Source organism: Andrena cerasifolii, chromosome 6 (genome assembly GCF_050908995.1).
Source record: "Andrena cerasifolii isolate SP2316 chromosome 6, iyAndCera1_principal, whole genome shotgun sequence".
Classification (NCBI taxonomy): Eukaryota; Metazoa; Arthropoda; class Insecta; order Hymenoptera; family Andrenidae; genus Andrena; species Andrena cerasifolii.
This window is the reverse complement of record NC_135123.1, coordinates 7,814,678-7,837,440: the sequence shown is the minus strand read 5'-3', so window position 1 is coordinate 7,837,440 and position 22,763 is coordinate 7,814,678. Positions and strand designations below refer to the sequence as shown.

At 46.8% G+C, this 22,763-nt stretch overlaps 1 protein-coding gene and 1 non-coding gene across 5 annotated transcripts; both read right to left on the bottom strand.

Moving 5' to 3' along the window:
• Positions 1–316: 316 nt before the first annotated feature.
• Positions 317–21,415, bottom strand: LOC143369529 (uncharacterized). 4 transcript variants are annotated; one of them, XM_076813571.1, is made up of 6 exons: positions 21,277–21,415; positions 4,881–4,950; positions 3,267–4,004; positions 2,966–3,191; positions 2,805–2,895; positions 317–1,780 (listed from the first exon to the last, which is right to left on the bottom strand). In XM_076813571.1, exons 2-6 carry the CDS (start codon positions 4,930–4,932, stop codon positions 1,670–1,672), a joined length of 1,218 nt encoding a protein of 405 aa, XP_076669686.1. In that variant the 5' UTR covers positions 4,933–4,950; positions 21,277–21,415; the 3' UTR covers positions 317–1,669. The 4 variants fall into 4 exon arrangements, with proteins under 4 accessions (XP_076669686.1, XP_076669685.1, XP_076669688.1 ...); XM_076813570.1 differs by having other exon boundaries at positions 21,029–21,398; XM_076813573.1 differs by lacking the exon at positions 21,277–21,415 and adding an exon at positions 20,943–21,054.
• Positions 20,337–20,409, bottom strand: Trnar-acg (transfer RNA arginine (anticodon ACG)). Its single transcript has one exon. It is a non-coding gene; the product is annotated as a tRNA-Arg (tRNA).
• Positions 21,416–22,763: the final 1,348 nt, after the last annotated feature.

The following is a 22,763-nucleotide window of genomic DNA, read 5'->3' as shown; positions in this document are numbered from 1 at the left end:
CGGGAAAACAGTCGCCATCTTGCGGCGCAAGTGGTAACTAGAAAGAGCGCAAGTGGTGGCGATCAAACGCGAGGAACAGGCGCGAGGTTTGGAAGATTGTAAAGCAGTGTTCTTCGAGTCCACGTCCGCGCGAAACTTCGCCCGAATTGTGTAATCGATACGTTAAATAAAAAAAATTAAATTAAATTGTAATTTTATAACAGTAGATTTAATAAATAAAATACTATCTACATTGGTTAGCTGCCAGCCGGTCCGCAGGTGTGAAAAGGTTGGAGAGCGCTGTTGTAAAGGAAAGTGTATTGGGTAAAGATCGCAGTTGATAATAATAATATACGAGTGGGTTTATTCACAACCGTTACCATAAGACGAATCAGTGATAATTTTACATTTATTAAACGCTACGATCTATCACAATAAACTCTGTTCCTCGACGCGCGAGACTCGTATAGAAATATATTTGAACAAACACGCGCTAACTTCTACTAAAACGTAAATCGTTATTCCGTGGGTGGCGGGCAGGTATCGTCACAGAACTTTGCACACCTATGAGAAGATACACACAGTTACGCATGTATATCTGCAATAATTATTATCGCACAATGCGTGTACATGTACATACATACATATATACAAGCTACAGAAGTGTAGTGGAAAACGCGAATCGAATCTCCATTTTCAGTTTGCTGGATATGTTATAAAGGCGTTAAGCTACAAACTACGTATGTATTTGGTCCGATTCATCCGTTAGCCCGACTTTTGTTTCAAAAATATCTTTTCAAGCTGATCAAGTGTGTCTGCAGAAGCGAATATAGAGCCCCGAGGCTCCTATTACCCTATTTAGAACCGTGTTATCGTTTAAAGTGTTCGAAGACCGTGAGAACCGTCCAAGCTTCGTTTCCGATTAAAAACAAATTACGTAAGTACAGTTGTCGTACAAATCCAAACCTGATCGTACAAGTATATAATAACAGTTTGGAAGTATTCTCTGGCGATTCGTAGGAATTCGTTCTTATTAAATTACACCTATCTCACCCACCTAACACAGTTACCTCTAGCTAAAAGTTAATGGTTTTTATTTGTACTTAACGTTCTAAAAGGTTTACCGTTAATCGTCCGCGTCGATAAAGTAGATATTTTATTGCACTAACACTAACCGAGTCGGTCACCATCCTCCACTAACGAGCTGGACTTCTGCCAAATTGTGGTCGCGGTAGAAAAATATAGGGGAGCGGTGCGAGCGACGAAATCAAAATTCAGGCATGTTACGTGATATTCCGTGTTGCACACCGTACACGCCGCCTCTTACGCGGAAGCTCGTGAACGCGGGCACGCCGTACAAAACGCAAATATACAGGAATGCGCCGTGCGTCCTGCAATTTTGATCTATCATCAGTTCGCGTCGCCAAGCCGGGCACAGTTTTTTTTTCTCTAGAAATCTGAGGGAACGGTTCAAACGCTTTGTTCGCTCGTTACGCTATTGAAGAAAGTAGAGAGAAAGAGAGAGAGAAACGGTACAATCAACCCCTGCGCTCTCTTGCATCCGATTAACAAACGGCCGGCACGCATCGCGTAAGTACTACTGCTCCAACAATGAAATCTGCTCGTGCGCTTCACCGTCGGAAATACTGAACGTTTCGATCCTCTTCCCCGGCTGTATTATCTTCTTTTGTCATAGCTTCGTATGCTTCACACTGTCCGTCCAGTAATTCTGTATTGTCATCGCCTCCAGCGAGTTCAGGAACGAATCATTATCCAAACTGTACATCTCCTCGGAATTATCCTGCAAAGACAGCAACCACATAGGACCAATATTCGTCTACTCCCCTGCAATTGAGGGGCTCAGTGGAAAGCAGAAACAGCTGCATAAATTTTCGTTACTGTGTACCATTAACCCTTCGTTGACACTCTGGGTGTGAGCCACCCATAAGCTGATTTTGACACTCTATACCTTCTATATGCAAAATAAATAGTTTCTTTCACAAAGCCGTATTGCAAACTATTTTTTCTCTCAAAGTATTATATCCGAACAACAACTCTGTACATTTTTAGCTCAACAAATTCACTCGAAGGGGGTGAAATTAGCCCCTGAAAATTCGGCTGTTTTCCGATTTTGTGTTATAACTCAGAAACTGTAAGAGATAGAAAAAAAGTTTCAAGACAAAAGTTACTTCTTTTAACCCTCGAGCGGGCGCGCTTTGTGAACTCCGTTCTGCGTATTTCTTTTATTAAGAAGTCTCGGTAAAACAAACATTCTCTCCGCGCGATCCTGCTGTGCTTCAAGAACCCTATGATGCTTGTGCCAGTTGATTTTCATGTTTGATGTTAAAAATGTTTTACATATACTATTTTTGTGTTTTTAAATACATTTACTGCATTTCTGGATACACTGCTACTATTTTCCCATCACATTTAATTTAAGTTACCACTGTCAACAGAGAAACCGTTTCTGAAGTGTAATATATAAGGGGGCTAAAATGATTATTTCCAACTGCTGAACTGAGTTCACCACGCGCCTGCTCGTGGTACCTCTAATTGGCGCGCCCGCCCGAGGGTTAATTAGATCTATCATTCGGTTAAAAAAATTATTTTACAGTTCACGAGTTATAACAGAAACTGGGAAAATAGCCGGATTTTCAGGGGTCAATTACAGCCCCTTAGATTGAATATGGGCAGCAAACAAAAGTTCCCTTGTAATCAGGATGAAATCCCCTACATATCCACAAAGAAACAGAATACTTTGAATTCCCAGTTTCGGGGGATGTTCCCTCGCGAGCCGTTCAATTCTCCTACAGCGGGGAACTTACACGAATGGTGGAGTCATCGATGTAACCGGAACTGTCCGGGTTGCTGCACTTGTCGCTGTTGAGCGTCTGCGGTGGATTCAGGTACCTGCGCCTGGAACGCCGAATGGCACCCATCAGTCTCTCCGTTCGATCCCCGGCGCGGATCGTAACGAGCTAATTACCTGTACATAATGAATCCAAGGCTGCCCATTGTGCTGAGCAAGACTACGGTCGCTAGGCAGCTTCCGGTGATAGCGGCGATGTCTACCGTGGACTTGGACGAGCCCTCTTGATCCGAGCTCTCGCCGTCGTAATCGGCGACATGGTCCTCCTGCACCTGATCCCTTTGGAAATCTTTGGGGAACGCGCTTCTGGCTCTGCTCAGCCGCGTCGACTCGCTCGCTCCCACTGCAACATCGAACACCACAATGGGCAGGCACCGTCTCCAACAAAATTCCCAGGCAGACAACACGAGGGCGTTACCTTCGAGAATCGAGGCTGCCGTGGCGAACAGCTGGGGCTCGATGAACTCCTCGTCGATCTCGACGTCGTCGTCGGACCTATTGAACGTCCTGATACCGGAGCCGGCCGCGGACGAGGACAGGGAGGACGACAACGACGACGAGGACGACGACGAGGAGGACAAAGACGGGGACAGGAACGACGAGGATTTCGTTTTGTTCAGTACCAGCCTGATCCTAGACACCTCTTCCTGAAGAGGCAGCACCGTGAGATCCTCCACCTGATCCGCGCTGCCGTTCCTGTTCCCCCTCTCCTCCACTTTCTCATCCTGCTGCTCGTACTTGGACCTGCCGCTCTTGCTGGCCGCCAGGATCCACGTGATCCTGGTGTCCTTCTTGGTGGCCGGGCTGCGAGGTCTGTCCGCGCTGTCCGCGGTCCTCTGCGGCACGCCCACCGTGACGTTCGCGTCCCTGTGGTATATCTGCTCCGCGGGGTTGGCGCTCGTCCCGACCACGTTCCCCCGGGCCTCCCCGGGAGTCGAGAGCATCGTGGTCGTCGACTGCCTGTCGAACATCGCCGCCGCGTTCGTCGGCGGATGAAGACCGATCGCCTTGGCCACGCGGAAGCTGGTCCGCGACTCTTCCGGCCTGTCCGTGTCCACGGAGGCGATTTCAGAGGTCGTCTGGAGGCTCAGGCGGTCCTGCACCTGGCCTGCGCGGGGCTCCGTCGTGCTCGACGGCACTGGGTTCCCTAAGATCACTGGTGACAGAGAACCTTTCGATTAGAGCCAAGTCTGAGAAGCAATTGCCAGTTCTTAACGCAGGGTGTAAGTGTTCAAAGAGCAAAGGCGAGTGAGATGTCTACAATTCTACAAATACATAGGGACGGACGCCGTTGGCATCGCTGCGAGCGTCTTTATGCTTACAGGGAGAGTATTTTAGGTGCCCGCCTCCGATCATTTTGATTTTTGGATATGTTGTAGAGGACCGAAAAATAAGAAATACGTGTTTTTTTATTTTTCCCTGTTTTCATATTTGTGGGGTGGAAACTGCGTTCAAAGTTAGGGGTGAAAATCATTTTTGTGGATTTTAGAAAATCTGGTGAGTCAGTCATATTTCGCATTCGAAGACACAAAATTCGTCTATTTACACTATTCCCCTATCTCTGATAGTTCTCGAGATATTCCACAAAAATGATTTTTCAACCCTTAACTTCGAACGCAGCTTTCACCCCCCAAATATGAAAACAGGGGAAAATAAAAAAACACGTATTTCCTATTTTTCGGTCCTCTATAACATATCCAAAAATCGAAATGATCGGAGGCGGACAATTAAAGTACTCTCCTTGTTAGAAGCGTGGGCGGCAGCCCTTGCTGAGGACGAACACGTGACAGGAGGAAATTAATCAGTGTTTAGAATTTTTCTTTTAACGAGCATCCCCTCCAAGCTGATCTCCGCGATTTCACTGCCCGCCGTGAAACATTATCTGGACCGTGAACGTCAGGCTGCGGCTCTGCTCTTCGAGCTACCGCCTCGAGCAAGCTCGCGAGCGCGTGAAAGGCGCGAAAAAGCGTCAGCGCCGATTGTCCTTGATTCCAGCGGCGTGTATAGGTATGTAGCATGATTTAGAACGCACCGAGAAATTGAGCGGTAACCCAGAACCAGTGCATCCACCAATGCAGCGTCATCGCGTCATCTGCGTGTACCTGCAACAGAGAGCAGACACGTAGTACGGAACCGTGGATCGGCGCCGGTTGCGCAACGCTGACCGCGGTATCCAGGGGAATTTCGAGCGATCGCGAACAGGAAGGCTCGGCGGGTGAATCATCGGGCAAATATTCACCCGGTTCTCCGTCGAAAGCCATCGACGGAGCTTCAGCTTTCGACGGAACTTGGACAGAGCCCATTTGGATGGTTTGCACGGGGGGAGAAGGTCGATGGGATTTCGCTGGACTCTCTTGATTGTTAAAACGAGTGCCCTATCGATCCAGCCATCCACTTCGGCTCACTCTTTCATACTGTTTGGAAACGGCTGTGCATGTACTCCGGGGGACTACTGTCGAGGAATCGTTCGAAAAGCTCAGCCAGCTCCGTAGGAATGAAATACCAAGGATGAGGGGGGAATATTTAAAACGAAAATTAAAACCGAGCTCAGAAACATAAGAATGCACTAAAAAGTGTAAAATAATTTTTTCCCTTGTTTAATCTACGACTATCAATTTATTTGTCGGCGTCTCGTCATTTGCACTGTGTAAATCTGGGGCGCCGACTTAGAAAATTGATAGTCGTAGATTAAATAAGGGAAAAAATTATTTTTTACTTTTTAGTGCATATTTGTGCTTTTGAAGTCGGGTTTTAATTTTTTCAAATTTTTTTATTTCTTAGTTTTTAGTTATTTTAGTTACATAAATACGTTTATTTAAGGAAATATGAGTAGGCCCACAAAAACAGTTGTTCGTAAGGAAGGAACCGTTTGCTAGAGATGGAAGATTTAAAAAATAAGCGACTTGGAAAAGTGAGAATATGGATGTCTCAAATTCGTTATATGGGGTCTACAACTCAGCGCGCGGATATACTGTAAAATGCGAGACGAATTTGAATTAACCAGTACTCGAATGGGACCACCGGGGCATCGCTGCCTTTTGAATAAAAAAAAGATCGTCAAAATCGGTCCATATGCTGAGAAGTTTTGCGGAGACAAACATATATATATATAGATCGAATAAATTTTTATTCGACTACATTTTTATTCGAATGAACTCGAATAAAAATTTCGTTAATAAGTAAAGTAATAGTGAAGTTAATAACTTCACTTTATTCGAAATTTTTATTCGACTACATTTTTATTCGAATGAACTCGAATAAAACCGTAGTCGAATAAAAATTTATTCGACTAATGCCCAACTCTGAGTATACAGAAGCGATTAAAAAGACTCAGAGTCCGCTACAGTATTTCGAGCGATGTATCAGCCACGGTCCAAGGCCCATGGAGGTCGAATTTCAACGGTTCGCGTAAAATCCACCCGAAGGTCAAGCATCTCGCCGGATAAGTATGGAAAGTGAATGAGGCCTGGCTGAGGGGAACGAGTTCTCCAGAAGCAGTTACGCAATGGTTTTTGTATCGAGGCAGCTCGAGGTTGCACGTCGGCCAGGAAACACGTTTTCGTTGTCCCTGGTCGGTTGCATCTTCAACGAGACTGATCGCTGAAACGTAGCTGCTACCTGGATCCCTGTCCACTCTAAAAGCCAACTGGAACGGATCGCTGGAAACGGCAGCGATCCCCGCCGACCGATCCTCCGAATCTGACTCACGCTCGAGAGGATAATTCGCGGCCGATACCATTCGCACAGCGAATGGGAGCACGTAGATTGCGATCGCCAAGTGTTTTTGGTCTAGAAACCAAGTGGCACGTGGTGTCGCGGAAACAGGGCCGAAAACAGTAACACTTTTCTCCGTATCGCTTGTAACCCCCAAGCGGAGAAGGAGAATGCTAGAGATCTTAAATAGTAATTACTTCCGCGCCACTATCGCGGTCGGCATTGATAATACGCAGCTCCCATTGCGCGCTCTACGTTTGCGCACCTCGGTTATCCGAGTGATTCATCGGTTCGTCCACTTTTATATAACTCGCGACGTCTGCGATCCGACAACGAAAACATATTCAGCCGTTCTTAGGAATGGTCCAGAGTAACTAAATAATGGATCAAATAAAAGTCACCGTAACTTCAGATTATTCGACGAATAAAGTTAAAGCGAAAATTGAAAAATTACTTCGACGCTGAAGTTGAACCGCTCGACGAATAAAAAGATTAACTGTATTCGACGCGCGACGAATAATTTAAAAAATTTATTCGTTACTGGAAATTTATATCTATACTATTATGTAAAGAGACAGCCGATTTTTATTTTCGCGCAAAACTCAAGACCTATTGAACCGATCTTCTTCAAATTTTAACACGTTATTTCTGCATACTCTAGGATGGACATAGGCTATGTAGCATGTCTCAGAAACGCCTTATTAACATGTAATTTATGTGTAAACATTTCAGGTGTACGGCTGTTTTGCAGACCACGTGACCCGTGTCTACTTCGCGCGCAGTACCGTGATGTCACCACCAGATGGCAAAGCTTTCTCGCGCGCTTTCTCGCTAGAGAAGTGGATTACCGCGGACATATATGTTAGAATGTTCGTTGGTTATTGGTTACAAATTACTGTTGCAGATTTATGTGTACCCTATATGGATTTTACTATGCCCCGGATGCGATCAAATTTGTCAAGATCATATCCACTCCTGCTCGACGTATGCAATACTAGCTTTGCTACTCAGCTTCACCCGAAATTTAGATTCTGATTTTATAACAAAAATTTGTTTTTTATTTATTTTTTTGTGAAAATAGCCACGTTCATCTGGATTAGGTAGATATAATGAGCTGGGAGAAATTTTGTGACAGACAAAAACACACAAACACTTTCTACTTTATATATTAAGATATACACTGGTGAATCCTGGACTTATAACAGTGAATGTTACCGGAAGGTTTGCATTGAATTATGCTCCAGGAATTAACTAGGTATGTTAACTTAGGAGAAGTTCAAATAGCCAAATATACCAAGAATGTTATCTTCTCCGAAATATTACGAAGAAATCAAGCTTCTTCCAAAATGCTTAATTTCCTTAAAAGATATTAATTCTAATAAACATGAATTAGTCACGCTAATATCTCGGGCGAAGCCGAGATGGGGGACGCTAGTATATTTAAATAAAATCTTTGCCCATCTCTGCCTGCAGCCAACCCCTGGTTCCCTTCATCCAAATCAGGAACACCGTCCTCGCGGTGTCTTAGCCAAGGAGGAGACCTACCCGTGGCGCGTCGTTAATCCAATCACGGGCTTCGTCTGACTCGGGAGGAGTTCAGCCGCGACTCTCCGAGAGTCGATGAGAAATATGCGCAAAGGTGACCAAACACACCGAAGCTCTTCAGGTGGTTCTAGGAATATCTCTGTATCATCCGCGTCACGCTGGCGAATCGGATGGATCGCGTTTTATCGTTCGCCAGGCGGAAAGGGAGCGGCAACTCGCGTTTGTTCCGGCATCTTTGTTAAGCCTGGACTAGAGACGGGGAAATTGCGACACCGTTCGCGCACCCTGCCGTCGCGGTGCATCCAGCTGCAACCTGGTCACACTCAGCGGAGCATGACCGGTCTGCGAGTAACTGTACCAGATTATTTTGTCGACAGTCACCGTTTCGCGTTTCCTCAGGGGCCATGCCCGCTTAATCCTCTACCCTTGGTGGCTCGCTCCTCGCTGCCCCAACCACCGCAGTCTCCGCCGGACAATTCTCTGTACCGCAGGCATTCTTAACCCTTAACTGGTATACTGTTCTTGGCAAACGTGACTGGTATACTGGGGTCGTGGCAGACCCCAAATAAAAAAGGACACAGAAATTTGTAAAGTCGACACTAGAGCGACCACTATGAATATTTTCTTCTTAGGTAACGTAGAAAATAATAGAAGCGTAGAAAGTTAAACTATTATTATAAAATTCATTAGAAACTCAGTTTACCAACTTAGACAACCGAAAATTGTACATCGAACTTTGGGTGCATGGGGTCACGCGCGACCCCAGGATACCAGTTAAGAGTTAAGTAGCCTCCGAACGCACAGAGATCGCGGGGAGTCGGCTTTGGGGGAATCGGTTAAAGCGGCTGACCAGCGCGCAGTGGATCCGAAGATCGCGGGTTCGAGTCCCGCCGGCCCGGGGTTTTTTCCCATCTTCTCCTACAAATACCTTGAACCCCAAGGTGGGGCAATTAGGTACCTCTCCGCCCTGTCCCATTCTTATCGAATTTCCCTGCCACCGTCACGGAGAGAGTTAGTCACAGAATGGCGCTCTCCTTCGTTTCTGGCATTCCTTCGTTCCACTTCATCCACGCTCCACGAGGTGAGTCACGCGGAGGCCGCGATTGAGCAACCTTCCACCGCGATTACTCACTTTAAGTAACCGATTTTCTGGGTGACCGAGCAACCTACGTCGGCGAACTCTCTGCTTTCCCCAGCCGGACCTGGGATTCGTTTTCTAATCAGAGCAATCAATCATTGAAAGCTGCCTAACACAGTTTTCCTCGCTGGATGTACAGTCTCTCTGTGGGCAGCGGATTGAAAAGCAGCCGAGTGCTTAGCGCGCGTTAGCTCTAAATCAAGCTTTCCAGCAGCACTCTGTCCCAGCCTGTCGACGGTCGATATTCGCGGCTATCCGCCTGACTAATGGACCATTGTCCTGACAGGGACACCGAGAGGGTACCCAGGCAAAGGCCATCGACAGTCGTCGGCTTTCAGGGATCGGTTCAATAGAGTCCACACCGAAAATTCATTGCAAATCAATACCGAGCTGCTGGCAACGAGCGTTTCCTCCCAGCGGCCCGAGTTTCCCGCGGAAACTAGTGGGCCCTCGTCTACGGATAGGGAACGAACCATCCCTCGATTCTCTGCGAACCTTCCAGCCACGGTTTCTCGTTAAAGGAACGAGGAAGAGGCAGACAAGCGCGATCGCTTGCCAGGTGAAAGCACCCAGGCGCGTGTACGCGTCGACTCCAGGAAAGAAAACACGTGGTTAGTGAAGCGAAACGATTCCCGATAGCTGCCTGGGTGGAATTGGCGCGAAAGCGAAAAGAGTGACAGGGAGTCGCCACTGGAGGCTGGGGGTTGCCACCTTTTCTTTCCCCAGGAAAATAACGTAAATTTACTTCCGCGGAGTGTGCAAAATGTGGGTTCGAAGAAACTAAAAGGACATTTTTTTTTAATATTGTTAGTTTCTATTTCTTACGAACATGTTGAGATCTAATTCTGTCGCGCATTTAGTTGATTTCTTCTGCCACTCGCTATGTATACTCTTTGAAGCACTCACAGGGGAGGACACCGATTTTGACGAGCCTTGGCACGATGGATCTATGTCGAAAATAAGTAAATTATTAAAATTTTCATTGTTGCCGTGGGGTTTTAATGAGGAAAATCCCACACTACCCTGGCGCCCCCGGGGGATTCCCCTCTGAAGGAGTCGGGGTGCCTTTTGAGGATGTCCTCACGTTAAAAAAAACTTTATACATTTTTTTTTAATAAATTACATATTTTTTTATAATCTTTTTTTTCAACTTGGGGAAATCTTCAAAAGGCACCCCGACTCCTTCATAATCCTCCGGGGGCGCCAGGGTAGTGTGGGATTTTTACCCACTAAAACCCCGCGGCTACTATGAAATTTTTAATAATTTACTTGTAAATATCTCCACTATTAAAGCCTATTGGCTGAAAGGCTCGGACACCTATTTACTTATTTTCGACATAGATCCATCGTGCCAAGGCTCATCAAAATCGGTGTCTACCACATGGTGTCCTCCCCTTGTCAATGGGGAAGGCGGTTAACAATTCTCGTTGACGTATTTTATTCTTTTCTGCTTACTTTCAATCTTGGTAATATTTCTCTTCACCTCTATTTTGTCCATTTTTGTGTTTCTACTTTTATGTATTAATCCTCTACTGGCTTTATTCTTATTGCTTTTAGCGTTACAGAGCAACTTTTTACCCTTTTTAAGTAAATCAACGGCACTATTTTATGTTCATTTCAAAATACACCAACAATTCGTTCTTTATTAAATTAAGCGAGGCTTTGTGTCTCTCATCCGGCCACTCAGTAAACGCTGAGGTGGCAGGAGCAGGCGGAAGATAAGAAACTTACTTTGAGATGATCACGGCGAATGTAATATCATGAATCGCGAATTAAAGTATTTTCGCGCGCTTTATTGACATCCAAAACTGTAGAGTACATTTGCGCATAATAACGTGGAACAGGTGTTTCACCTTAAAGCGCGGCTGGCAACCCTATTGGAATCCATCGGCCTTGCCACTCCGCTGATCGTCAGCGTTCGATGGGAATCTCGCGATGCCCGCGAGAAAACTGCTCGCGGATTCAGTGTGTCGACAAGGGGACGCGGGGCTCACCCAGTTTCCTCGCTTCCGTGACCGAGATTCTCACGAGATCCTTATCGCCCGCCATGCTTAACGCTCGCTCGTCACGGGAGGATGTTCCAGGCGAGCGGGAATTTCCGTGGAAATAATTCGACGGTTCCGCGGTCCGTTCACCCGCTGGCGGCACACGACGAACGCACGCGTGGGCGTTAATTGCACGGCTGGCTCGCGAAAGGATTCGCCCGACTCGAGTGCGCGCTCTTGTCACTTGTTTACCCTCATCTCCGAATCCGCGGGGATCTCGCATCTCGCGTTTCCCACCCGAAAGTTTAGATCCGTGCGAGCAGATAGGTACGGACTATGGACTTCGCGAGCTTTTGCCCGTCGACCTCAGCCACTTAATTGCGCGATGATCGATAGATCAGCGATAGGCTGCACGCTCCGAAACTCGTCAGACGAGGTGGCCGAGCAGCTCGCCACTACGTTATGCAACTGGGTAACTCAAACGATCCGCAGTTGTCGCTTTTCTTCTGTCTTAGGCCGGTATTCATAGTCGCTACTTGTTCTTAAGCAAATGCTTAAGCGTTCGGCATCCTTTACTAGCTACTGGGTTAGCAGAGGATGCCGCATGCGTAAGCAGTTGCTTAAGAACAAGTAGCGACTATGAATACCGGCCTTAAGGCTCCCCCAGACCAACGCGAATATCCGCTCCGCGCCGAAGATAAGATAAGGCAGCGGTTTTTTATACGTGGTGGCTTTTGGGCAGTGTTATCTGATCCGCGGCGGACCCGCTCCGCGCCGCGAAATTCGCGTTGGTTGCGGGGAGCCTTAAGGCAGTAGTTTTTTATACGTGGTGGCTTATGGGCAGTGTTATCTGATCCGCGGCGCATCCGCACGGCGAAATTCGCGTTGGGGACAATTCCATGCGAACTCCGACAGATTCCGGAGTAAGTTTTCGTAGATTGTTGGAATTTGAGTATGTCGTAGTCTTTAGTGATATTTAAACGTGCCTCAAAGGATTTTTCGAAATTTTGAAGAATGTCGATTTTACAGCTGTTTGAAGTTAAGTGCTAACTTTTTTTCAATATATTATAGCTATGGAAGTAGTAAACGGATGGAGATGAGCTTTACGGTGCTTATAGAGAAGACATTGAAGTTTTAAGAAAAAATTATTTCAGTTTAAAAAAAAATTGCAACCATTTTTGTGCAATTATTTTAAACAAATGCGGGTTTTTACCATTTTTAACAGGTGGGTGCGGAGCGATCGCGTTTCTGGTATCGACGAGATGAGAGGAAAACACAGCGTTGCCGAGGCGGGCAGGAGAATAATTGAATAGAAGACGGGCGCAATTACCTTTATTCGTTAAAATATAACTTGAATTGTATCGAAGCTTCGAGTAGCGAGTAAATCTTTCTACCTTTCATTCGTGATTTGAAATTTTATATTTAGATAAAGATTTTGCCCCTCTGCTGGAAACCTTACATCCCTCAAAAATGCCAAAACCTCATGTTCCAATACCTCAGAGCTTTTTCACCACCTCGCTATAGGGTATCCCTTCTATTTAGGTACTATACTGTACAACCGAGGATACTTTTTAGCACCAATAGTGTCTCCTATTTTTAAGTTTCCAGACATCCCACCAGCAAAGTGTGTTAAGCGAACCCCCAGCGTTCTCCATTCCGCTCCACAGCACCCGCGAGCTAACGTTCGCCTCTCCCGGGGCGCAGGAACGCGGAAGAGGCGATAAGGAGCCGCGTGGGCGCAGCAGCGGCGGCAGGCAGCCGCGCGAAAGACGAGCCTCTGAATCTCGGAGCTTGTTCGGGGCGGCTGCGATCCCGTTGGAAAATGTACGAGGAAGCGTGCGACGTTGTACCGGAGACGAGAAGAAGAGGGGCGGCGAGTGGACGAAGGAGGGTCGGCAGCGAGGGCGACCGCTCGATTGGGAAACGTGATTAACGAGCAATTAGAGGCCCCGGTGGTGTCAATCGCTAAAATTAACCTTTGCTCGAAGCGGGTCGGATTGGCTGTTAACAAACGGCAGAAAGAGAGGGACTCGGCCTAGCGGGGCTAATCAGTTCATGGCCATTAGCCTCGGAAGCTGGAGCGAATGCTCACGCTTTGCTCCGGACTGCTCGATAATCCACCGCTCTTGCCACAGCACGAAAGACATCGTTAGGATCGAAGCGCCCAATTCCACACACCCCTCTACTCGCCCGGCTCGATCTCCGCGTCGTTATAATTCCAACAGCCGATCGATCGCGTCGCCTGAAAGTCTTCGTGGACGTTCTCCTGCCCAGCTGCAGGCGCGGCTAACTCGATAAATCGTGATTCCGAATCGGAGCGGCGTTCCCGAATTAATCCGATTTGCCTGGCGTGCCTGTAACGAGATTTGCGCCTCCTAGAGGCTCGGACTCGTTGCTCCGAAGAAGCCCGACGCTGAATCTCGCCCAGCTACGAAATAATTCATCCGAAGGATCCAGGGTCGCCTGAGAATCCTCGGATGATCGTTCCCCTATCCAAACATCGGTAACTCCTCGTCGAGGCTGCTCACTGATGAATCATTGAGCATCGCGCTTTCGCTGCAGCTCGCCTGGCTAACGAACTCTCCACTGGCATTTATCGCGGGGGACTTTTATCTAATCTCATCGATTTCACTCGGCCACAACCAGCGCCGTGTGTCATCGCCGTTGCAGCGCTCCCGTATTTGTTTAACAACTCGACGCGCGTCTATCCTCCAGTCCCGTAATTACGACGGGCGACAGCGATGGCAATTAAAAACAAATTTAACTTTGCTCCCTTGGAAGCGCCGAGGACGCAACGGTGGTAATTGGTCGCCGCTATGATAACGAATCCGTCTGGCCGTCACTAACGAGACACACCGCGCGCGCGCCGCGGTGTTAATTGTTTCCTCCGTCTCCTGCGGCCGTGCTTTTGCACGTTTGCCTCGCATTCTGCCAGCGCGCTCGTGCGAGCAACGGGACGTATATTCCAGTGTCCTTCGATCGCGAGCTGACTTCCAACGAGCTTCGGGAACTGCACGTGCAACACGCGCTTCTGCTAACCGCTTCTACGCGCTGCGGATCAACGCTACGAACGTCCACGTGTGTTCGCGCCTAGATAGTTGAGCTTTACACAGTGGCGGATATAAGGAAAAAAGTCCCAGGTGGCGAAGGTTCCGAGTGGCCCGTTTTCGGGGGAAAACGTAGAGGTACTTTACTAAAAAGTCATAGTTTCTTTGGAACATGGGGCCATGGGCCGTTACAGCCGCCACTGAGCTTACGCAAAATATATTTGGCGTGCTTTCGCGTCGATCTTCTCTGCAAAGCATTAAGGGGGTATACCCGTTTGAACCCTCGGAAAATGTATACATTTTGTGGATTTTTTTACAAGTCAACGGTTTGATGCAGATTTCCCGTTTTTTAACTATGTTTACATAGTATTATGAACTACTTATAAAAAAAGTTTCAGTTAAAAAACTATTGTTTTTCGGAAGTTACGGATACATGTCCGAAAGTCTCTCGATTTTAGACGGCTAAACGGTGGCCCTAAAAACTCGCGCTACGTTCAACCAATTTACTTCAAATTTTGCATGCAGAATCATAATAAGATTCCACATCGTCCAACGAAGGCGATTTTGAAAATTTTGAAAAATAAAGAAATGGTGAGAGATCAAAGGTAAAGTTAAATTTTTCTAAGAGAAAAATCCACCTTTTTCCTTTATAAATAATAAACGGGGAATCGAAATAAAAAAAGCCTTCGTTGGACGATGCGGAATCTTATTATGATTCTGCATGCAAAATTTGAAGTAAATTGGTTGAACGTAGCGCGAGTTTTTAGGGCCACCGTTTAGCCGTCTAAAATCGAGAGACTTTCGGACATGTATCCGTAACTTCTGAAAAACAATAGTTTTTTAACTGAAACTTTTTTTATAAGTAGTTCATAATACTATGTAAACATAGTTTAAAAACGGGAAATCTGCATCAAACCGTTGACTTGTAAAAAAATCCACAAAATGTATACATTTTCCGAGGGTTCAAACGGGTATACCCCCTTAAGCCTGTAGGCACAGAACCTATTCTGGCCTGCAGGAGAGTTTAAGGCCACTTGAGTGGACTGTTTATTGCCCTGTGCCGAGGAAAAGGACGTGCCAGGGTGAAATTGGGAGCCAGCGGAAAAGAACGCTCGGAGGTCACTCACAAGGGAACATCCTGAACCTGGAAATTCAAAAAATTCTGAACCTTTGTGAATATGTAGGGAATTTCCTCCTGATTACGTGGCAATTTTTGTTTACTGCCCAAATTCACTCTAAGGGGCTGAAATTGACCCCTGAAAATTCGGTTATTTTCCAATTCTGTGTGATAACTCGGGAACTGTAAAATAATTTTTTTACCAAATGATAGATTTAATTAAAAGAAGTAACTTTTGCCTTGAAACTTTTTTTCTATCTCTCATAGTTCGCGAGTTATAGCACAAAACCTAAAAATAGCCGAATTTTCAGGGGTTAATTTCACCCCCTTCGAGTGAATTTAACAGTTTCAGAATTTTTTGAATTTTCGGCTACGAGATCTTCCCTCGTCAGAACGTAACCGTCGAACTAGGCAGTCAACCGTTTCGACTGTCTTTATCAAAAGCATACAGTGTATTTTTTCATCAATATATAATAAACAGCTTGTTAATTTCTTAAATTAGTGAAGTTCTCAGTACAAGCCGGGAATCCACCGGGAAGCTAAGCTACGCTATGCGATGCTATGCTATGCCGTGCTACGTTTTAAAAAATATAGCTTCAATACATTCTTATGGAACCGTTTCCACCAAACGCTACATTAAATCATAGCATCGCACAGCTTAGCTTATCTTCCCGGTGGATTTCCGGCTTTAAAGTTATTATTGCCAGAGTGTCCTCGAATGTTTCCTCCGGACGAGTTAATCAACACTTTTTCGACCGCAGTTGGGCTCGAAGGGGGTTTACTGGGAACCCAGTGCCGCTCAAATTGTTTACGTTCGCTCGAGGCAGAATGGAATCTACTTAGGCTCAGTCCAGAACGCGACGATAACGCGAGGTGGCGATCAGAATTGATAATGTGCGACGATCGGGAGGATCGGCTCGACGCAAGAGAGCGGAACGCCTCGGTCCATGCACCCCGGGGGAGAAATCATAAAAGCGCAAGCGTAATTCGCCGCGTGTCGACGACACTGGTGATTCCAGACGTGGCTGGCTAATAACTCGTAATGTATACGTTTCTGAAAGCGAAAGCTCCTAATGCAACTGGTAGTCACGCTCGCGATCATGCAAAACCGGCGAGAAAGCCGTGCCTCGCTTTCCTCCATCTTTATTGAAGAGCCTCGCATGCTCGATGAATCCCCCGCTATTCGTAGCTTAGCCGCGCGATTAACTTCGCTCGGTTCGCGCAAAACATCGGCCCCCTCGAGCAACACAGAACGCGGCACGGGGGAAACGAGTTTCTTTCCCGGCGCGTACTGATCGAGAAGCGGGCCAGACGTACTGTACACAACAGGTTACGCGAGGACGCAGCACAAATCTTCGCCAGACTTCTACCGGGTCACGTGGCGAGGCGGTGGAGCGCGACCGTTAGCAGTGGGCCGTTCGAATCGGTCACCACCTATTTTTACGACTGAGATTGCGTGCTTCGATATATAACCGAATCGAGTGCGCGCCAAAACAAACCGCCCAAGGATGGTGGAACGATTCCTGCTGCAACCGTGCACGCTACACGCCCGCACCTCCTGCCAACGCAATTAACGATACTCGCCGACTGAAGCCGAAAATTTAAAAAATCATCGAACTTTGCGAATACGAATTGTTAAAACAATTGATAAAACTTTCACCATTTGATAGATCTAATTAAACGAACTAACTTCTGTCTTGAGCCTTCTTTTCTGTCTCTTACAGTTTGCGAGTTACAAAATAAAATCGAAAAATAGCCAAATTTTCCGGGGTTAGTTTCACCCCCTTAGAGTGAATTTGGACAGCAAAGAAAAATTGCGATGTAATTGGGAGGAAGTCCTTTAGATATCCCCAGTTCCAAGAATTTTTTGAATTTCCGAAATAGGGGTCTTTTCTTGAGAGGACAATACCCGTTCAAGATGTTCTTAGCTCAAGATAAGAATTACCTGAGCAAACAAAGCAGCGGACACAGACCTGCGCGAGAACATTTCCCGGCCTGCAGCCTTCAATTCGCATCGACGGAGTGGAAACAACGCCAAATTACGCGCGCTCGTCCGCGGGTAATAGCCGGCTTCCTGTTTTCACCGGGCGATCTATCCCCAGCTCCATCGAAGCGGCCCTCTTTTCCTGCGACCGCTGGGAAACGCGTTTTCCATCTATTTTTCAAAGCGACACTTGTCCTGGACGCGCCGCGTAATGAAATTACGGGTCCCGTGTAATCAGACGGGGCACTCGTACGTGGAGTTCCACGGAGAAGCGGGAGAGGGTGGTTCGTTGAGGCGCAGTGGCCCGAGAATCGGCTGGCCCGGCCAAATGGAATTAAAAATGGAGATTGGCGAGAATAACTCGATCCCCGAGGGAGAAGCAGGGATTGCAGATAATCTGCTTGAAGCGGGGCAAGAGTTTTCTATATACCCTGCTATTATTATAATTCTGTTCCTTTTAATATACGTTCTTTCATCCTCCCGCGGTTTCCTTAAGACTTCTTTAGTCTTCTTATCTTTTCTACTTTCTTTGTTAATAATTCTAATTTTGTAATAAAGACACATTATTATTATTATTATTATCAGTCTCATCAGGGGCGAATTTAGCGCCCTTGGGCTAACAAGCGTCTGCCGCCCCTTCGGTGAAATATCATCAAGTATTTCAATTGAAATGAGTTGAGAGAATTTTAAAATTAATTCAATATGGAAACTCGCATATGAGTTATATATAATTTGCTAGATGAAAGAAAACTGAATTGTTTTTATATTTTGAAAGTTTAAAAACTTTATAATTTAAAAGTCTGGAGTTTAAAGCCTCTGTGTTTTAACCTTTCTCAATTTCTTTCGCCGAAAATTTCGCACCCTCCAAGATTTACCGCCCTAAGCTGCAGCCCACTCACTGTGTATACAAATCTGCCCCGGCTAGTTATTAATTGCAGAAAAGTGGGGTGACAGGATGCAGAGAACGTGGGAGAAGAAGATTTACCAAGTGCTCCCAGGGAGGTTGAAAGGAAAACTTGAATTCGGTCGGTTGGCGAGTAGTCAAGAAAGGAGAAGGTAAACAAACGGGGTGTGCAATGTGTATCGGACACGTGGCGGCACGTGCGTGTGCCGGTGCGATACGCACGGTGTAAATTACCACGCAGCGATTAAGTAATTGCCAGTTGCCAGCTGGCCGACAGCCCCGGACGATAAAAGTGGAAAGAGAGGAGAATAAAACGCAGCGGGCGGCATTTCGCGATGCGCCTCTGCCGCGAGCCATTGTCTATTCTCTATTGTCCAACCGCCTTCCCTTTCACTTGCGCCCGCGTGTCCTGGATAAGAATCCTGATCCCGAGGATAGAAAGCGGCCGATCCGACGGAACAGTCGCATGCTGCGCTTCGACCCCGCGTTTCCCAACGATCCCTCCAACGGATCCTGTTCGCAAGCACTCGACCAGCCGCAATAACGGCACAACCGTTACGCTCATCGCGTTCCGATGCGCGATGCACTTTCCTCCTCGAATCTAACAGGTTATGAAAACGAAATCGCAAGGGGAGATAACTGTGCCTCTGTAATTTATACGCAAGTGTCGAATTACCCGCGGGAGCAACGCAACAGTAGGCCAGAGAGAAGAAGTGAACATTAGAGGGCAACACTGGACGAATAGAGAGAGAGAGAGAGAGAAAGGTAGATATACGAGGATCGTTCCACTCGCCACTGCAGGGAGTAGCAACAACAGCAACATCCTGTCGATGGAAATTCACGTCCCTGGACCGGACGCTCGAGGGAGACCGCGAGTGTGATACCAGTTCCCCCGCAGCTCCGCAGATTGTTCCAGGCGGGTATGATAATTCCGAGCTCGCTCGAGCGACGCGACGCATAAAACAGAACAATTAGATCTGCGCAATTTGTCTGGCGTAGAGCGCGACATAATGCATCCGCGAGGACGATAAGCTTCCCCGGCAGCCCACCGATTTTCGTCTAATTAAATCGAACGTGCCGATTAATCTCGCCAATTAATCGTGCCATTAAATGGCATAATTCCGCGTGTGAAGGCTACATTAACGTCCTCGAAGAATCGCTGCGCGACCGTCCCGCCAGAGTTTACTAGAAATTTTATCTCGCCGGCGCTTTCAACGCGTCGCGGCGATTCGCGTTATCTGGATCGAAGAAAAGAGCGTAGAAAATGGGCCGCGGTGGCCGTCGCTTCCACGCCGTTGCAGTTTTCTCCGAAAACTACGACTGACGCGGTGGATAAAAATCTGCCGGACCTGAAGCGTTCTAACGCGTATTTTAAAAAAGGAGAAAGTTGACCACGCCGTGGAACAAAATTCAGTGCTTTCACTCGGTATCGATTAGCGCGAGTTACGCGAGCCAAGTGTATTTTGCCGGTCGAAATTCCTTGCTTCCTCTCGCTCGAAATAACGCTCCGCAACGAGGTAAGGGTTACGCGTGAATCCCCAAAGGATGGAGAGGCCCCTCGCCCCACTCGTCTGTTTATCTTCCGGGTGAACTTTCGCGGCGGAGAATGCAAAGGGAGAAACAAAGCGCATCGGGGCACCGTCTTGTCTTGGCCCGTCTGGAATGCGCACTATTCCTGGAGGATTCCTCGGAGACACGTTTTGCTCGTGTTTGCGAAAAACTCCTTGGGTTCCTGGTCGCGCGCTCTCCCCTTCCGTTCCGAATTTGGATACACACTAAATAGGTCACTTGTATCCGAGCATTAGACCGTTTGCGACCGACCCTTCTTCGCCGAAATATTTCCAACCAATTGAAACTCGAAATCACTGACCACGTGCTGCGAGGGAAAGCGATTAAATTGTTTGTTACAATTTCAACGATAAGATATGATTGTATAAGAAGAACATGATTGTACCTACTTTACAAGTTTCCTAGGTAAATGTAAATGTAGATTATAAGCGACGAAGAGATATGTATAATGCAACAAAAGCGATGCAATTGAAAAAAAACCTTTTCGATCCTGCCAGGATTCGAACCTGGAATCTTCTGATCCGTAGTCAGACGCGTTATCCGTTGCGCCACAGGACCTATCCGTTACGACACTTTTAATTCTAGAATAACGAACCAATGTCAAAACATTTCTATAAAAAATAATACGTGCTAATTCTCTATTTCGTGCTAACGTCTCCTATTTATAGCGCACCGAAAATGTCACTAGGAATATTTATAACCCCTTCGAAGAAAACAAAGTAATACAACTGTCCACTGTACAATAAACACGGAATGTAGAAGAAAATCGGCGAGCTAAAGTTTCTAAACACGTACGAACTTATTAACGTACCAACGAGCCTGATCCAGCTCGCACAGGAGTATCCGTTGACCGTCGCTCGAAGCACACGACCGTAATACCGAGTGAAACTATTACGCGACTTTTAATGCGATCGTGATAAAAAGCATCGACTCACCGTGTCCAGCGGTGACTGGACGTCCGAGTGGGAATTAAAAAGTATCGCACGCGCGCCCGTCGGTCCCTACGCTCGGACTTCGGGGGACTCGCCGAGCGTAATCGGTGCACGTTCGAGCGTGCACGGTACAGTAGGACTTTCGAAACAAATACACACCTCGTGACACTTCCGCGGGACAACAATAAAATCCACACTTATCCAATATCATCTCTGTTTCTTGTGACATTCAGCACGATACACACCCAGGGAAGCGATAGTCCTCCGTTGTCTGCGTTAACACGGGTAGAAGGCATTCGACGTCAGACGTGGGAAAAGCGATACGGATGAACGACGAGCGGCTAGCCCGAGGGGCCACTTAATTCGATGAGAACGTCAATGTCACCCCGCGCTACTGTCCATCGAGAACAGGAGGGTGCCGATCGCGGCTGCAGATATTCGGGGTAATCGCGTGCGGATGCCCGCCACGAATAAATCATCGCTCGCCACTCACCGTTCGTAGTTGGATCAGTCACGTCAATCACATAGTCGCGCGCGTCCCGTTCAGAAATCCGAGGACACGAGCGAAACGCGCCGAGAGCTGTCACGAACCATCGTCGCACTCGCCATTTTGGTTTACACTGACACTCGGGAACGGGCGGCGAGGTGTTTTACCGTGTGTGCGCATGCGCGCGACAGGTGGCTGCCCGGGAGTTGAATATCGTCCGCAATGCATCGCTGGTGTGAGGTGTTCGAACGTTTCCTCCTACGGACCTTCGACGAGCCAAATTTCCGCGTTTTCCAATTAGACGCGCCTGAAATACCATTCCAGGCAAGAGGATCGACCGTCCAACGCTTCGGTTGCTTACAAGTGGCTGGGGAATTATTATTCCGTGTTCTAAATTCAAATGAAATCTGCTTATCTTTGCGATATTAAATTTGGCGGATGAGGTACACTTCAACGGTTGGCCGTAGTTTAAAATAGAAGCCTGACGTTGCACGTCGCTTGAAATCAATAGCTCGAGGGGATCTGGAAACTGAAAACAAGGCACGGGGGACCTGGTTCCGATGTAAGAGAGGATGAAGCTTTAGATTAGAGTATTAGACGTGGTGAGTCAAAAATGGTTACAGGATATACAAACAGTTGTAAGTTACAGTGTACAGATTTACCGAGCGAATAAGGAAGTTTCTCTCTAGGCGTGCAAAGACGCTCTCACCTGGTACTTCTACTTCATCGAAAGTTGATTAGAAAGGCCGGATTACCTTACGAGAGGTCCTGAAACGCAACCTGAAATACCGACGCAAAAAGTCAATGGCTCTCACGCGCGGTGTACGTTCGAAAACGGCGATTCCGAGAACTATACCCAACTCAATCAGCGAAGTCGGTAAAACTAGAAAAAGGCTATTCAGTTGTTAATAAAAATAGAAACCCAGCCATCTGCTCGTATTATTTGCTATATAATAATTGTGATACGATCAGTAATCACATGCCAAATAATACAGATCGCCCAAGTCTTACAGCCGCAGTTATTTTTCTGACAAACTACTCGCCTGTATCTTAGCATTGATCAAATATGAAATTCCGAAATATCCTTACGATCGAAAACAATTCAATAAAAACCAAAACAGAATAAAAAATATATATACCCACGTATCGTCACCTTTTTCCAAGACTCAATTCAAATTCAATCTTTACCAATTATCCCGCGCAAACTTTTCAAACTCATCGTCAAGCATCATGGCGTCTATTTGCTTGGCTCGAACCAGGGGGGCCAAGCTTCCCTCTTACGAAAGTTGAAGCAGAGTTTGTAGCGCCTCCTACCAATGAGGTGCGTACTAAACTGTGAATGTGTGAATTGGTGTGAATCGGGACGTATGTGTATGTGTATACGTGTAATGTACCGTTTACTTTAAAACCTGTCCACGGATCGTCGCGCCAGCGACACGTATGCAGCAGATAGAAGGATAAACATTGAAATTGAATATTTCTTCTTTTCTTAG

Coding starts and splice junctions, on each gene's coding strand:
- LOC143369529 (XM_076813570.1), bottom strand. CDS start 21,079: ATGCCTTCTACCCGTGTTAACGCAGACAACGGAGGACTATCGCTTCCC. Junction 4,005..4,880: donor GGTTACCGCTCAATTTCTCG/GTGCGTTCTAAA, acceptor CTCTGTCACCAG/TGATCTTAGGGAACCCAGTG. Junction 3,192..3,266: donor GGCAGCCTCGATTCTCGAAG/GTAACGCCCTCG, acceptor TCGATGTTGCAG/TGGGAGCGAGCGAGTCGACG.